Source organism: Salmo trutta, chromosome 21, assembly GCF_901001165.1.
Source record: "Salmo trutta chromosome 21, fSalTru1.1, whole genome shotgun sequence".
Lineage (NCBI taxonomy): Eukaryota > Metazoa > Chordata > Actinopteri > Salmoniformes > Salmonidae > Salmo > Salmo trutta.
In genome coordinates, this window is record NC_042977.1 from 9,364,115 (window position 1) to 9,381,169 (window position 17,055).

General features: G+C 44.8%; 1 protein-coding gene across 2 annotated transcripts in view; it reads left to right on the top strand.

Moving 5' to 3' along the window:
- Positions 1-17,055, top strand: part of LOC115156620 (low-density lipoprotein receptor-related protein 8) — a 213,539-nt gene that overhangs the window by 151,716 nt on the left and 44,768 nt on the right. For both annotated transcript variants that reach the window (XM_029704122.1, XM_029704123.1), the window contains exons 5-7: positions 2,115-2,510; positions 9,950-10,072; positions 10,556-10,678. In XM_029704122.1, the coding sequence (XP_029559982.1) occupies positions 2,115-2,510; positions 9,950-10,072; positions 10,556-10,678 (642 nt within the window). The remainder of the gene's footprint in view (positions 1-2,114; positions 2,511-9,949; positions 10,073-10,555; positions 10,679-17,055) is intronic.

The window sequence follows — 17,055 nt, forward strand, 5'->3', positions numbered from 1 at the left end:
ATCTCACCTCGTGGAGTTGCAATGATCATGAGAACGGTGAAGAATCAGCCCAGAACTACACAGGAGGATCTTGTCAATGATCTCAAGGCAGCTGGGACCATAGTCACCAAGAAAACAATTGGTAACACACTACGCCGTGAAGGACTGAAATCCTGCAGCGCCCGCAAGGTCCCCCTGCTCAAGAAAGCGCATATACAAGCCCGTCTGAAGTTTGCCAATGAACATCTGAATGATTCAGAGGACAACTGGGTGAAAGGGTTGTGGTCAGATGAGACCAAAATGGAGCTCTTTGGCATCAACTCAACTCGCCGTGTTTGGAGGAGGAGGAGGAATGCTGCCTATGACCCCAAGAACACCATCTCCACCGTCAAACATGGAGGTGGAAACATTATGCTTTGGGGGTGTTTTTCTGCTAAGGGGACAGGCCAACTTTACCGCATCAAAGGGACGATGGACGGGGCCATGAACCGTCAAATCTTGGGTGAGAACCTCCTTCCCTCAGCCAGGGCATTGAAAATGCGTCGTGGATGGGTATTCCAGCATGACAATGACCCAAAACACACGGCCAAGGCAACAAAGGAGTGGCTCAAGAAGAAGCACATTAAGGTCCTGGAGTGGCCTAGCCAGTCTCCAGACCTTAATCCCATAGAAAATCTGTGGAGGGAGCTGAAGGTTCGAGTTGCCAAACGTCAGCCTCGAAACCTTAATGACTTGGAGAAGATCTGCAAAGAGGAGTGGGACAAAATCCCTCCTGAGATGTGTGCAAACTTGGTGGCCAACTACAAGAAACGTCTGACCTCTGTGATTGCCATCAAGGGTTTTGCCACCAAGTACTAAGTCATGTTTTACAGAGGGGTCAAATACTTATTTCCCTCATTAAAATGCAAATCAATTTATAACATTTTTGACATGCGTTTTTCTGGAGTTTTTTGTTGTTATTCTGTCTCTCACTGTTCAAATAAACCTACCATTAAAATTATAGACTGATCATTTCTTTGTCAGTGGGCAAACATACAACATCAGCAGGGGTCAAATACTTTTTTCCCTCACTGTAGACTTATTTAGGAAAAGTCAAGGATGGAAGGGGGCATGACTTGAAAATGGCAGAGTAATAAAATAAATATGTTAATGAGCAGTCCAACTGACTGCTTTTAGCAGTTCTAGTATTAATGGTTGAGATACAGTTGTGAATGAACATTAATTCGATGTGGGATTAACTCAACATTGAAGCCATGCCTTTATAAGCTTGGTTAAAGGCAAGATAAAAGAAATCCTGTAGGTCAGTGACTTGGAGATCCCATTTGTTATCGACATTGACAGTGTACCATTGAAATAATGTGGAAACAACGTTGACTCAACATACTTACGGATGTACCAGTGGGCGGGCACACGCACATACACACAAACACACTCACACACTGTTTAAACTCTGCGGGTGGAAATGAGTCACTAAAATCCTAAATTAAATGTCTCTATTTGACGAATGACATTTTATTTGCGTGCTGTATTTTTTTCCCCCTGTCATTTGTCACAGAGAACAGAATGCTTAAGACAGCAACCCAGAGTCGTGTTCATTAGGGATGAAACGGGAAACAATTATCCAAACCGATGTGAGAAAGGCTCGTTTTCAAATCAAATCAAATATTGGGCCCTAAGATGGGCCCTAATGAACATAGCCCAGACCTAAATCCCCTTTAAGAATAAACCCAGGGCGACAGCAGCAGCAGGGAGAAACTCCCTGTCGTCTATATGAATATCAAAGCTCTGCTCTCAGTGAGTTTTCTGAGATAAAGAAGTGTGTCCCAAGTGACACCCTATTATGTTCTGCACTACTTTTGACAAAGGCCCATAGGGCTCTGGTTAAAAGTAGTGCACTACATAGGGAATAGGGTGTCATTTGGGATACAGCCGGAGACTGTATGAGTGATGGGATATCTGTAATTCTCTGACTCTTGTGTGAGAGAGCAAGAGAATAGAGAGATAGAGATCTACCATGGAGCGGAGGTGTGTGTGTTTGGTATTTCTGTCTTGTTGTGTGTCTTATATCACGATCAGCAGTTGATTTTCTCACTCTAGCTGACCTCTCCCTATCTCCCTCCCCTCTTCTCACCTAGACGCCAAGTCCTGCCCGAAAAGCCAATTCCAGTGCGCCAACCGCAAGTGCCTGGCACCTGTCTACGTGTGCGACGGCGATGACGACTGCGACGATGGCTCTGACGAACTAAAATGCTCCTCGCGCCACTCGCCAACGACCACCTGCGGTCCGCACGAGTTCCGCTGCAACACCTCAGAGTGCGTGCCTGTCATGTGGAACTGTGACGGCGACCCAGACTGCCCAGACGGCTCTGACGAGTGGCCGGAGCGTTGTGGGAGTGAAGGGTCGCCATCGCGACGCAAGATGAACTGTACGGTGGAGGAGTTTCGGTGCGCCAACGGGGAGTGTGTGAGGCTGGCGTGGAAATGTGACGGGGATCCGGACTGCAAGGATAAATCGGACGAGGCGGATTGTCGTAAGTGAATGGAAATGTTTTTTTTTCCTCTCTTAGATACATATTAGGCCTTATTACACTGCATTATTCTTAGCCCCGGGCTCTCCTAAGCTCCAGCTTCAGACTTATCCCATATTCACACGAGCATTTCTAAACCATGGGCTAACAGACAAACACAACACGCAACCACTGTGACATTCTGTCTATGTAGAGTCCTGCATGGGCATTACATTTAAGGCCAAGTCCTACACATACCCACGACCGACGTTCAAATCCTGTCCGAACTACAGTAACTTCCTCCATTAGTTAGCTGCTTGTCTCTGTCTGTCTCCCGCTCCTCACTGCCCCTGCTCTGCCTGTTTGGGTAACCATAGCAATGGCTCAGTTTTGTGCTGCTCCTCGAACTAAGTGCAGTGTGAACACGTCTGTACATACACATACATGCATATAAAAACACTCAAATTCAGAGCAAAACTCATATACAGACATGTGTAACAGAATTAAATGGTACCGTAACCTCACTCCCCAGTTTAAACTGTTTCCTCTTCGCTATCGAATTGGTACCTTTTCGGGTGGCGCAACTGGCTAAGACGTTGTCAAGCAGATAGTCACGTGTTTACATTTTTATTTATTTATTATTATTATTATTATTATTGTTATTGGCCCAGCCACACTTTTCAGAGGACAAAAGTAACATTATTTTATTTATTTGTATTTTTTTATACATTATTCATACATTTTACATACATGATACTTTTATACACAGTATTACATGCCAGAAATATGGTTTGATATATATATATTAAAAGGTACAGTGCCTTTGGAAAGTATTCAGACCCCTTGACTTTTTCCCCATTTTGTTACGTTACAGCCTTATTCTAAAATGTATTAAATACAAAAAAATCATCAGAGATCTACACACAGTACCTCATAATGACAAAGCGAAAACAGGTTTTTATACACTTTTGTAAATTTATAAAAATGAAAAAACAAATACCTTATTTACGTAAGTGAAATTGAGCTCATGTGCATCCTGTTTCTATTGATCATCCTTGAGATGTTTCTACAACTTGATTGGAGTCCACCGGTGGTAAATTCAATTGATTGGACATGATTTTGAAAGGCACACACCTGTCTATATAAGGTCCCACTGTTGACAGTGCATGTCAGAGCAAAAACCAGGCCATGAGGTTAAAGGAATTGTCAGTAGAGCTCCGAGACAGGATTGTGTTGAGGCACAGATCTGGGGAAGGGTACAAAACAATTCTGCAGCATTAAAGGTATCCAAGAACACAGTGGCCTCCATCATTCTTAAATGGAAGAGTTTTGGAACCACCAAGACTCTTCCTAGAGCTGGCTACCCGGCCAAACTGAGCAATCAGGGGAGAAGTGCCTTGGTCAGGGAGGTGACCCAAGAACCAAATGCTCACTCTGACAGAGCTCTCGAGTTCCTCTGTGGAGACCTTCCAGAAGGACAACCATCTCTGCAGCACTCCACCAATCAGGCCTTTATGGTAGAGTGGCCAGACGGTAGCCCCTCCTCAGTAAAAGGCACATGACAGCCCGCTTTGAGTTTGCCAAAACAAGATTCGCTGGTCTGATGAAACCAAGATTGAAATCTTTGGCCTGAATGCCAAGCATCACTTCTGGAGGAAACCTGGCACCATCCCAGTGGTGAAGCATGGTGGTGGCAACATCATGCTGTGGGGATGTTTTTCAGCGGCAAGGACTGGGAGACTAGTCAGGGTCGAGGCAACGATGAACGGAGCAAAGTACAGAGAGATCCTTGATGAAAGAGAGTGCTCAGGACGTCAGACTGTGGCGAAGGTTTACCTTCCAACAGGTCAACGACCCTAAGCACACAGCCAAGACAACGCAGGAGTGGCTTTGGGACAAGTCTCTGAATGTCCTTGAGTGACCCAGCCAGAGCCCAGACTTGAACCCGATCGAACGTCTCTAGAGAGACCTGAAAATATCTGTGTAGCAACACTCCCCATCCAACTTGACAAAGCTGGAGAGGGTCTGCAGAGAAGAATGGGAAAAACTCCCCAAATACAGGTGTGCCAAGCTTGTAGCGTCATACCCAAGAAGACTCAATGCTGTAATCGCTGCCAGAGGTGCTTCAACAAAGCACTGAGTAAAGTGTCTGAATACTTATGTAAATGTGATATTATAAATCTTTTTTTTTTCATAAATTAGCAAAAATGTCTAAAAATCTGTTTTTGCATTGTCATTATGGGGTAATGTGTGTCGATTGATGAGGGGAAAAAAACTATGTAATACATTTTAGAATAAGGCAGAAACCTAACAAAATGTGGGAAAAGTCAAGGGGTCTGAATACTTTACGAAGTCACTTTACATGGTATACATGATACATGGTGTTTTCGGTCTTAACTATTACAGATCAGGACTTTTTAATCCCAGCCCTCAGCTAATCTCAGCCAATCCCACCTATGTCCGCAGACCACCCTCTTTATTACCATGTGCTTTAGATTTTTCAACTGTGCTGTGATGTCTTGCATGAATTGTGATTTCTAATGGTATTCACAGATTGTAAATTAAGATGAATATTTTTGCTAAGATTATTATTACATTCATTTATTGACTATGGCTTTGCAAATCGCCCAACGGTGCTATTTGTAGGGTTCGTTTTAAGTGACTATTGTGATTTTTCAGACACTCCTAAACCTCTGACCAGAAACAAGCTAGAAGGGGGCAATACCAGATTACTAAATTCTAAAGGTCGACCGATTATGCTTTTTTTCAACGGCGATACCTATTATTGGAGGACCAAAAAAGCCGATATCGATTAAACGGCCGATATTTTTTTTTAAGCATTTTTTTAATTATTATTTATATTCTAATGTATTTATTTGTAATAATGACAATTACAACAATACTGAATGAACACTTATTTTAACTTAATATAATACATCAATAAAATCAATTTAGCCTCAAATAAATAATGAAACATGTTCAATGTGGTTTAAATAATGCAAAAACAAAGTGTTGGAGAAGAAAGTAAAAGTGCAATATGTGCCATGTAAAAAAGCTAATGTTTAAGTTCCTTGCTCAGAACATGAGAACATATGAAAGCTGGTGGTTCCTTTTAACATGAGTCTTCAATATTCCCAGGTAAGAAGTTTTAGGTTGTAGTTATTATAGGAATTATAGGACTATATCTCTCTATACGATTTGTATTTCATATACCTTTGACTATTGGATGTTCTTATAGGCACTTTAGTATTGCCAGTGTAACAGTATAGCTTCCGTCCCTCTCCTCGCTCCTACCTGGGCTCGAACTAGGAACACATCGACAACAGCCACCCTCGAAGCACCGTTACCCATGTAGAGCAAGGGGAAAAACTACTCCAAGTCTCAGAGCGAGTGACGTTTGAAACGCTATTAGCGCGCACCCGGCTAACTAGCTAGCCATTTCACATCGGTTACACCAGCCTAATCTTGGGAGTTGACAGGCTTGAAGTCATAAACAGCGCAATGCATTGCGAAGGGCTGCTGGCAAACGCACGAAAGTGCTGTTTGAATGAATGCTTACGAGCCTGCTGCTGCCTACCATCGCTCAGTCAGACTGCTCTATCAAATCATAGACTCAATTATAACATAATAACACACAGAAATACGAGCCTTAGGTCATTAATATGGTCGAATCCGGAAACTATCATCTCGAAAACAAAACGTTTTTCCTGTCAGTGAAATACGGAACCGCTCTGTATTTTATCTAACGGGTGGCATCCCTAAGTCTAAATATTCCTGTTACATTGCACAACCTTCAATGTTATGTCATAATTACGTAAAATTCTGGCAAATTAGTTCGCAACGAGCCAGGCGGCGCAAAATGACACAATTTCACCTGGTTAATATTGCCTGCTAACCTGGATTTCCTTTAGCTAAATATGCAGGTTTAAAAATATATACTTCTGTGTATTGATTTTAAGAAATGCATTGATGTTTATGGTTAGGTACAGTCGTGCAACGATTGTGCTTTTTTCGCAAATGCGCTTTTGTTAAATCATCCCCCGTTTGGCGAAGTCGGCTATCTTTGTTAGGAAGAAATAGTCTTCACAGTACGCAACGAGCCAGGCGGCCCAAACTGCTGCATATACCCTGACTCTGTTTGCAAGAGAAGTGACACATTTTCCCTAGTTAAAAGAAATTCATGTCAGCAGGCAATGTTATCTAAATATGCAGGTTTAAAAATATATACTTGTGTATTGATTTTAAGAAAGGCATTGATGTTTATGGTTGGAGCAATGTATACCTAAGCGATTATATGCAACGCAGGACAGGCTAGATAAACTAGTAATATCATCAACCATGTGTAGTTAACTAGTGATTATGATTGATTGATTGTTTTTTATAAGATAAGTTTAATGCTAGCTAGCAACTTACCTTGGCTTCTTACTGCATTCGCATAACAGGCAGGCTCCTCGTGGAGTGCAATGTAAAGCAGGTGGTTAGAACGTTGGACTAGTTAACCGTAAGGTTGCAAGATTGAATCCCCGAGCTGACAAGGTAAAAATCTGTCGTTCTGCCCCTGAACAAGGCAGTTAACCCACTGTTTCTAGGCCGTCATTGAAAATAAGAATGTGTTCTTAACTGACTTGCCTAGTTAAATAAATGTCTAAAAAAAAATGGGCCAAATCGGCGTCCAAAAATACAGTTTTCCGATTGTTATGAAAACTTGAAATCGGCCCTGATTAATCGGTCGACCTCTACTAAATTCTCACCATTATAATAACAGGGGAGGTTCACAATTTTAGAGGGGTATGATTTTTGTGCGTCTGTAACTTTCTCCCTCATCATTATTAACAATTAATTCAGGATTATCCGTAATCCTGGTAGCATCCACATTAATGTAGAAGTGTTTAGAAACAGTCTATTCTTATTTACAATAAAAGTGACTCTAAAATGACACAATACATTATTTACCATTAATTTCTATTGGGCACAAAGTAATATGAAACACAACCAAACCAAACAGCAAATGCATCCAACAAGTTTGTAGAGTCATAAACTTGATGCAATCATTGTGTGCTAGGAATACATTTTTGACTACATTAATACACATATGAGTGAATTTGTCCCAATACTTTTAGTCCCTTAAAATGAGGGGTCTATGCACAAAAAGTGCTGTAATTTCTAAACGGTTCACCCGATATGGATGAAAATACCCTCAAATTAAAGCTGACAGTCTGACCTTTAACCTCATAGTCATCGTATCATTTCACATCTAGTGGCAGAAAGTGTTTTTTGCGTGCGCTACAGACAACTATATCGTTCCGCTAATGCAGGACTTTTTAAAAAATTAATATTTATATTTAACCCATCTTTTTCAGGGGTTGCTGCAATACCCTCAGGACCCTTACTTCACGCAGCTATGCCCAGCCCTAGTTGCTAGGCAACCCATTAATGTCCTTGAGCGTTTAAAAGCCCTTGAATAATATCGAGGTCTTGGGTTTGACAAGAAAGCCAGGGCCGGGGAGAACGATCATATCGCTGTGTCTCTGTGGCGCTTTTGGCCCATCACACAATCACTGGCATGTAGCATTATTCAAAGTGACTGGTAACTCACACATATATATATATATTATTCACTGTTATGTGGCCCATGCTTTTGAATAATAATGAGATCTTCAGTTTTGACGAGAAAGCCAGAGCTAGGGCGAATTACATCGCTTTGTCTCTGTGTGTCCCTTTTGGTCACAGCAAGTTTATTGGTCGCGTACACAGTTTTGCGGATGTTATCGCAGGTGCAGCGAAATGGTTATGTTTCACGCTCCAACAGTGCAGCAATATCTAGCAATACAATAACAGCACACACATCATCCAAAAGTAAGTCATGTCAGAACGAGTTCAAGCTCCGCTGTTGTTATATTACGATGTAGCACACATATCTATTGAGTTACTTGTAGTACATTCAGCGGTAGTACAGTGTACTGTATGTGTAAACTGTATTCTCTGTATGTTGCCCATATACAGGAATCCAACCCATATTGCAGTGTTTCCCCAAGCTAGATTATTTTCCATGCAGGGTGTTAAATCTAGGTCCTGTTCAACCAACCTTTTTAATGAAAGACAAATGAAGATTAAACAAAGGTAGGAGAAAAACAGCCACCCGCAACTCTGTTGTTGTGTTGCAAAACTCCTCTGAGCTATCGGAATCCACTATTGGTACAGTATCTACAGTATGATTAAATCATGTGGAGAGGCATTCCCAGCCGCAGTCTTGCCTGTGTATGAGAGTGTGTTTTCGTGGTGGCGCAGCACTAGATTAGTGGGCCTTAATCAGATCCCACCGTCATTTAGCAGACACACTTATCCAGATCGACTTACAGTAGTAGTGAGTGCATACGTTTTCATAATGGATATAAATGAATATAGGGGAAACACTGTATGTTGTTTATAGATCTCCTCCTCTTTACCTGTAGTCTAGTTTCAATGCTCATTTGTATCCAACTCTCTCTCCATCCTGTGTGTATCTGTGTGCATGAATGCATGTGGGTATGTCTGTGTGTGTGTGTGGGTATGTCCGTGTGTGTGGGTATGTCCGTGTGTGTGGGTATGTCCGTGTGTGTGGGTATGTCTGTGTGTGGGGGTATGTCTGTGTGTGGGGGTATGTCTGTGTGTGGGGGTATGTCCGTGTGTGTGTGTGTGTGTGTGTGTGTGTGTGTGTGTGTGTGTGTGTGTGTGTGGGGGGGTATGTGTGTGTGTGGGTATGTGTGTGTGTGGGTATGTGTGTGTGTGTGTGTGCGGGTATGTGTGTGTGTGGGGGTATGTCCGTGTGTGTGGGGGTATGTCCGTGTATGTGTGGGTATGTCCGTGTGTGGGTATGTCCGTGTGTGTGGGTATGTCCGTGTGTGGGGGTATGTCCGTGTGTGTGGGTATGTCCGTGTGTGGGGGTATGTCCGTGTGTGGGGGTATGTCCGTGTGTGGGGGTATGTCCGTGTGTGGGGGTATGTCCGTGTGTGGGGATATGTCCGTGTGTGTGGGTATGTCCGTGTGTGGGGGTATGTCCGTGTGTGGGGGTATGTCCGTGTGTGGGGGTATGTCCGTGTGTGGGGGTATGTCCGTCTGTGGAGGTATGTCCGTGTGTGTGTGGGAATGTCCGTGTGTGTGTGGGTATGTCCGTGTGTGGGGGTATGTCCGTCTGTGGAGGTATGTCCGTGTGTGTGTGGGAATGTCCGTGTGTGTGTGGGTATGTCCGTGTGTGGGTATGTCCGTGTGTGTGTGTGGGTATGTCCGTGTGTGTGTGGGGGTATGTGTGTGTGGGGGTATGTCCGTGTGTGTGTGGGGGTATGTCCGTGTGTGTGTGGGTTTGTCCGGGTGGGGGGGGTATGTCCGTGTGTGTGGGTTTGTCCGGGTGGGGGGGTATGTCCGTGTGTGGGGGTATGTCTGTCTGTGTGTGGGTATGTGTGGGTGTCGGTGTGTGTGTGCTATAGCTCTGCTGACATGCCGCCCAGATGAATTCCAGTGTGGTGACGGCTCCTGTATCCACGGCACCAAGCAGTGTAACAAGGTCCACGACTGTCCTGACCAGAGTGACGAGTCAGGCTGTGTCAACGGTAGGAAGGCCGTTTCATGTCTGGGCTAGGGAATTAATTGCGACTGGGGGGGTGGACTCGGCTCCACTCTGGCCGTTCTACTCCGGCCTCCATCTCGGGGAAGGATATCGGTGACATGTCTGTCTGTGGCTGGCTGGCTGGCTGGATGGATGACTGAATGTCTTGCTGGCTGGATGGATGACTGGATAGCTGGCTGGCTGTGTGTGTGTGGCTGGTTGGCTGGCTGGATGTCTGGATGGCCGTCTGCTCGGCTGGTTGTCTGTCTGGTTGTTTGACTGGCTGGCTGGCTGTCTCTGTCTATTTATGTATCTGGCTGGCTACTTCTGTCTGTCTGGCTGGCTGTTTGGCCAACTTCCTGACTGGCTGGCTTTATGTCTGGCTGACTTTTTGTCTGTCTGTTCCTGTCTGACTGCTTCTCTGTGTATGTCTTCCTGGCTACCTGTCTGTAGTAAAACTATTTCCCCGTCTCTCTTCCTGCAACAGCCACTAAGTGTGAGGGGCCCCTGAAGTTCCTGTGTAAGAACGGAGAGTGTATCGACAGCGCTAAGGTGTGCGACAATGTCAAGGACTGCAAGGACCGCTCCGATGAGCCCAAGAAGGAGTGTGGTAAGGACACATGCACACACACACACGGGCACACACACACACACACACACGGGCACACACATTGTAAATACGTTGTTTGAGTTGTTTGAATCCACAAATCACATTACAGTCAAAGGATTCAAACACCTCAAAGAGGTTTATTTTGTTTTATTATGCCTCTAATTCTTAAAAAAAAAAAAGTTTCCTTGACAGTACATGGCCTTCAGATTACAGGCCTGCATAAGACAAAGGCAAAGCAGCTAGCAAGGCTAGCAAGGTACTGCTCTGTGTCAGCCTTGCTGTATGGAGAAAAAGGTACCGTGTGTGTGTGCGCATTTGTGTGCATGTGTGTGTGTGAGAGGTAAAGAAGCTCTGTCTGTCTTCTGTCTCTTCCTTTTGTAATGCTCCCTGTATCTCACCTCTCTCTCGGTAAGGACAAAATAGAGGTGCCTCGTGGTGTAGCGCCTGGCCTAATTGTGCCTCGTGGTGTAGCGCCTGGCCTAATTGTGCCTCGTGGTGTAGCGCCTGGCCTAATTGTGCCTCGTGGTGTAGCGCCTGGCCTAATTGTGCCTCGTGGTGTAGTGCCTGGCCTAATTGTGCCTCGTGGTGTAGCGCCTGGCCTAATTGTTAATTTCCCTGATTGTTCTAGGGCTTACAGACAGTGAGACAGACAGTTTGTCCCAAATGGCAGCCTATTCTCTACTGTATATAGTGCACTGCTTTTGACCAAGGTTTATTTTGTCTTATTATGCCTCTAATTCTTTAAAAAAAAGTTTCCTTGACAGAGTAATTATTCTCCTCTTTGACTGTGCTTTTTTGGCTTCAATTGTATTTCTTACTTTAACTTATTTGGCATGCTTGCCCTCCCAAAGTTGTTGAGTTGTTGTGCTTAGTAATTGTGCTTAGGGTTTGGGCAGTATCTAGATTTTCATACCGTCATACCGTTTCTGTACTATACCAGGGTATTTACATTTTAGTCATTTAGCAGACGCTCTTATCCAGAGCAACTTACAGTAGTGAATGCATACATTTCATACAATTTCATACATATCATACATTTATTTTCTGTGCTGGCCCCCCGTGGGAATCGAACCCACAACCCTGGTGTTGTAAACACCATGCTCTACCAACTGAGCTACAGGGAAGGCTAGTATACGGTATTACCGGAAGTACACACTAGGGCCGCTATTTATGTTGAAAATAATTAAGTATTATAATTGTTATTTTGTTTTTCTTGGGGGGGAACAAAACAATTGAGGCAACAGGGACCTTGATACATGATGGAATTGAATGTCTCTGCTGTAGTCAAGAAGCTTGATCTTGACATCTAGCCACTTAGTTAGCAAATCAAATGCATAGCTGGAGCCCTGAGGTGGATATAATTCATTTGACACATCTTAGATTTATTATAGTTATAATTAACTTATCATTAGTTATAAGCAGTGGCGTAGCACGCACCCCTGTTTTTTAAAACGGTATTGATAGTATTGTATTTCGATATACCCCGGCATACGGTATAAACGGTATATCGACCCAAGCCTAGTTGTGCTAGCAAGGTTCATCCTCCTGGCAGAGGCAACCAGGTTTTTGGCTAAAATGTCCTTGTACTGGGTAAAGTCCATGGTGCCGTTGACCTTAAAAAGGGCCACAAAACAGCTCCATAACATCAAAGATCCGCCACCCTATTTTACAGTACGTATGGGGTTCTTTTCTGCTGATGCATTCTCGTTTCGGTGCCAAACCCACCACTGGTGTGCGTGGCCAGTACGGCATTGGTAAATTAAAGTAGGTTCCTCTGGAAATGTTTTTCATGTGGGTGTTGAAGGAGAGGTCAGAGTCAAGTGTAAGACTGAGATCTTTTGTCAGATTGTTTTGCTATAATGACAGCGCCGTCTGTTTTTAACAATGGGGTTAAATGATAATAATGAATGTTTTGTATGAATTTCGGTTCTGTAAGTTTAATATTTGTGTGACGTCACCGTGTTTCGTTGACAGATGTAGTTGAGTATCGTCAGCATAACAATGAAAGTTGATTTTGTTTGTGTAAATGACATCTCCTAGGGGTAACATGTGCAATGAAAACAATAACGGTCCCTAAACCGACCCTTCAGGTACGCCGAATCTAACACTGGTTAAGGGCGAGGATTCATTATCTAATTGCACAAATTGGAGTCTGTCTGACAGATAGGAGCGAAACCAAGTGTGCGCCTGACCTTGAAGAGCAACATTTGTCTCTAGGCTCCTGATGAGAATGTGATAGTCGATAGTATCAAAAGCTGGGCTTAAATTGAGAAGCATTAGTATAGAGAGAGTGTCGTGGTAATAAGTAATAACGAGTAATAAGGCATTAGTGACTTCTATACGGGTGGTGAGGTCAAAACCAGACTGATAGGATTCATAGATCGAATTTGGAAAATCTGTAAATTGCTGGGCCACGGATTTCTCACGGACTACACACCTCCAAATCCCTGGAGACAGGGGAGAGGGGAAGGGAAGGAAGGGGGGGTAGAGGGGGAAGGGGAGGTAGAGGGGGGGTAGAGGGGGAAGGGGAGGTAGAGGGGGAAGGAGAGGTAGAGGGGGAAGGAGAGGTAGAGGGGGAAGGAGAGGTAGAGGGGGAAGGGGGGGTAGAGGGGGAAGGGGAGGTAGAGGGGGGGGTAGAGGGGGAGGTAGAGGGGGAGATAGAGGGGAAAGGGAGGTAGAGGGGGAATGAGAGGTAGAGGGGAAAGGAAGGTAGAGGGGAAAGGGAGGTAGAGGGGGAATGAGAGGTAGAGGGGAAAGGAAGGTAGGGGGGAATGAGAGGTAGAGGGGAAAGGAAGGTAGAGGGGAAAGGGAGGTAGAGGGGAATGAGAGGTAGAGAGAAAGGGGAGGTAGAGGGGAATGAGAGGTAGAGGGGAAAGGAAGGTAGGGGGGAATGAGAGGTAGAGGGGAAGGGGAGGTAGAGGGGAAGGGGAGGTAGAGGGGAAAGGGAGGTAGAGGGGAAGGGGAGGTAGAGGGGAAGGGGAGGTAGAGGGGGAATGAGAGGTAGAGAGAAAGGGGAGGTAGAGGGGAAGGGGAGGTAGAGGGGAAAGGGACGTAGAGGGGGAATGAGAGGTAGAGGGGGAATGAGAGGTAGAGGGGAAAGGAAGGTAGGGGGGAATGAGAGGTAGAGGGGAAAGGGAGGTAGAGGGGGAATGAGAGGTAGAGAGAAAGGGGAGGTAGAGGGGAAGGGGAGGTAGAGGGGAAGGGGAGGTAGAGGGGAAAGGGACGTAGAGGGGGAATGAGAGGTAGAGGGGAAAGGAAGGTAGGGGGGAATGAGAGGTAGAGGGGAAAGGGAGGTAGAGGGGGAATGAGAGGTAGAGAGAAAGGGGAGGTAGAGGGGAAGGGGTGGTACAGGGGACGGGGAGGTAGAGGGGGAAGGGGAGGTAGAGGGGTGGTGTAAGGGTGAGATTAAAGAAGTGAGAAGAGGGTGGAGAGAACATAAGAGAGGGAAGGGCAAAGGAAGGGCAAGGAAGGAGAAAGTATGAAACCGAAACAGAAATCCCAAAGGGAGCTCCTCTCCCTTCTCTCGTTCTCGCTCTTTCTTTTTTTCTGTCTCTCCGTCTGTCTCGTCTCTTTTTAACTCCTTTTCTCTCTTCCTTTATTTTCTCTTCCCTTCCTCCCCCTCTCCCTTTCTCCATCTCTCCCCCTCTCCTGCCCCATCTCTCTCTTTCTCTGCCCCTCCCCCACTCTATTCTCCTTTTCTCTCTCTCCTTCCCTCCCTCTCTGTCTCTCCGACTCAGGGTCTCATCAGTCTTTAATGCAGCTCATTAAAAGCGTGTCCACAGACACCTAGCTCATCCCTCTGCTTGCTCAACCCTTCACTCGCAAGATGTTCCCCTTAAAGCGGAGCAGCCCAGAAAACACACTCATGTTTTATACAGCATACGGTAGACACACCAAGACACAGATGCCGTAAACCACACACACGCACAGCACGCACACACCTATGTACTCACACAAACATTTATACACAGACACGACACACGCGCACAGAAATGTATAAGCGTATTTATAAGCACACATACACACACACACACACAGCGGCCAGGATAATGGGCCCCAATTTACTCCAATTTACTCCCCTCAACCTTAACGCTGCAAAAATAAACCGGAGTGTATTTCTCGGTGCGCTCAGGCGTGTGTTTTTATGTATTTGATATTTTACCGTTCCATTAGAAATAAAAGCCTATTACCACAAATATTGATTGAATGCTGTATCATGATACAGCCATTCTCATTTGAACACAGGCAGATGCTGCTTTTATCCCCGGATGAGCTTATGGGGAGCGCCGATGCATTAGAGGTTGAAAAGAGAGAGGGAAAAGGAGAGAGAGAGAGAGAGAGAGAGGGAGGGAGGGAGGGAGATAAAAAGGGATAGAGAGAGAGGGAGAGAAAGTGTGTTCGCACGTGTGTTTGTGTGAGCACATACAGGTAACTGCCAAAATAACGGAAACACTTGAGTAAATGAGGGATACAAAGTGTATTGGAAGCACTGCCTTCCAAACAGGTGTGATTCCTAAGTTAATTAACATCCGATTATGCTTAGGGTCATGTATGAAAATGTTGGGCAGGCTATTATTTTGGCTACCATGGCTATGCCAACATATGACGACAATTCCCCCATCCACAGGGCACGTGTGGTCACTGAATGGTTTGATGAGCATGAAAATGATGTAAACCATATGCTCAGTCGATCTAAACCCAGCTGAACACTTATGGGAGATTTTGGAGCGGTGCTTGAGACAGCGTTTTCCACCACCATCAACAAATCAACAAATTATGGTATTTCTCGTTGAAGAATGGTGTCATATCCGTCCAGTAGAGTTCCAGACACTTGTAGAATTTATGCCAAGGTACATTGGAGCTGTTCTGGATCGTGGTGTCCCAACACGTTATTAAGACACATTGTATTGGTGTTTTTGTTATTTGGGCAGTTACGTGTGTGTGTGTGTGTGTGTGTGTGTGTGTGTGTGTGAGAGACAGGAAGGTCCTTTGAGGCTACTTGAGTGTGAAAACTGTGGCAGCTTTCCAAACCAGCTCTCATGAATAGAGAGGAATGATTTAGAGGTCACCTCCCAAATTGAACACCTTTCACACACACTAGGTGGAGACTGGCTTCTCACAAATTGATTGTGATGTATCTTTCTTCTTTTCCTTGGGCTAGCCCAGGGCCTCCCAAACCTTTTTGGCCCACGACCCTATTTTGATATATGAAAATTCTCGCGACCCCAACCATATGAAAAAAAATAATGTCATTAACAGCCAATTTTTTTATTTGGGGCTATGGCAGTCAATTGAAAAACATAGCATCTAATAGCATTTCTGATTGTCCTCCCAACTCACCATCACATACTTTTGTGGGGCAGTCAATTGCAAATTACTCTGGCATAATGTATTTTGTCTCACCACCACTAATGAGATGGTCGACAGTGTGCACCTCATCTCTGCTGTCACATCCAACCTGGATCGATATTTGGTTTTAATGCAGACGAGAGCACTGAATCCAGCTTCACACAGATATGAGCCGGCAAAGGGTAGCCTACCATGAGTTTTATGGTGCTTTCAAAACAACTGAGAACGAGGTCAACTCATGACATCAGTGATCTTTAGGTCGGAAAGTCGGAGCTCTAGAAAGGGGTCTGAGTTTTCGAGTTGGAATTCCGAGTTGGATGACCGTTCAAAGTGACTTTTCCCAGTTGTTTTGAACGCACTGAAGTCTGAGATTTCCGATTTCCCAGTTCTGAGTTCCCAGTTGTTTTAAACGCGGCATTAATGCTCAGAGGGAGACGGCAGGGTATTCCCTTTGAGTCAGGAACCAAAACTCCTCTGTAGTGACCCATGAATGCATTGTCTGTTGCATTCGGTCACATGACAGCCCGATCAGCTGTTTGATTCCACTTACTGGCATATCAACTGATCCAGAATCACAGTCAAACCGATTGGGAGGTAGGTCCGTCCCAAAGTGCTCTTCCAAGCGTTGGAGGCGAGCAGACATCACTCGTGTGGGACACGATTGGGAAGTAGGTCCGTGTCCTACTTTCTGTGTCCTACCCCACAGGTACTGATGCTGTTTTCTGTTATTTTCTTTTCTTTACACAGAAGTCAACCAGATCTTTTTATTTTATTTTTTACAACAGTTCCTCTCTCAATGCAAAAAAATATTTCCAACACTCCCACTCGATAACCACCAAGCCTGTGTGAAATAGAACATCATCATGCTCTGGTCCCATATCTCCACATAGTATTTTAAACAGGCGTGTGCGCAATGGATGTAGTTAGATGTAGTTTACAATCGAAGCTACCTGCTGCAGTATCTCTGAGTTCTGTGCCCAGCTCTTTTGCCGCCAGTTGCTCTCGGGGTATCATACAGTGCGTCCATA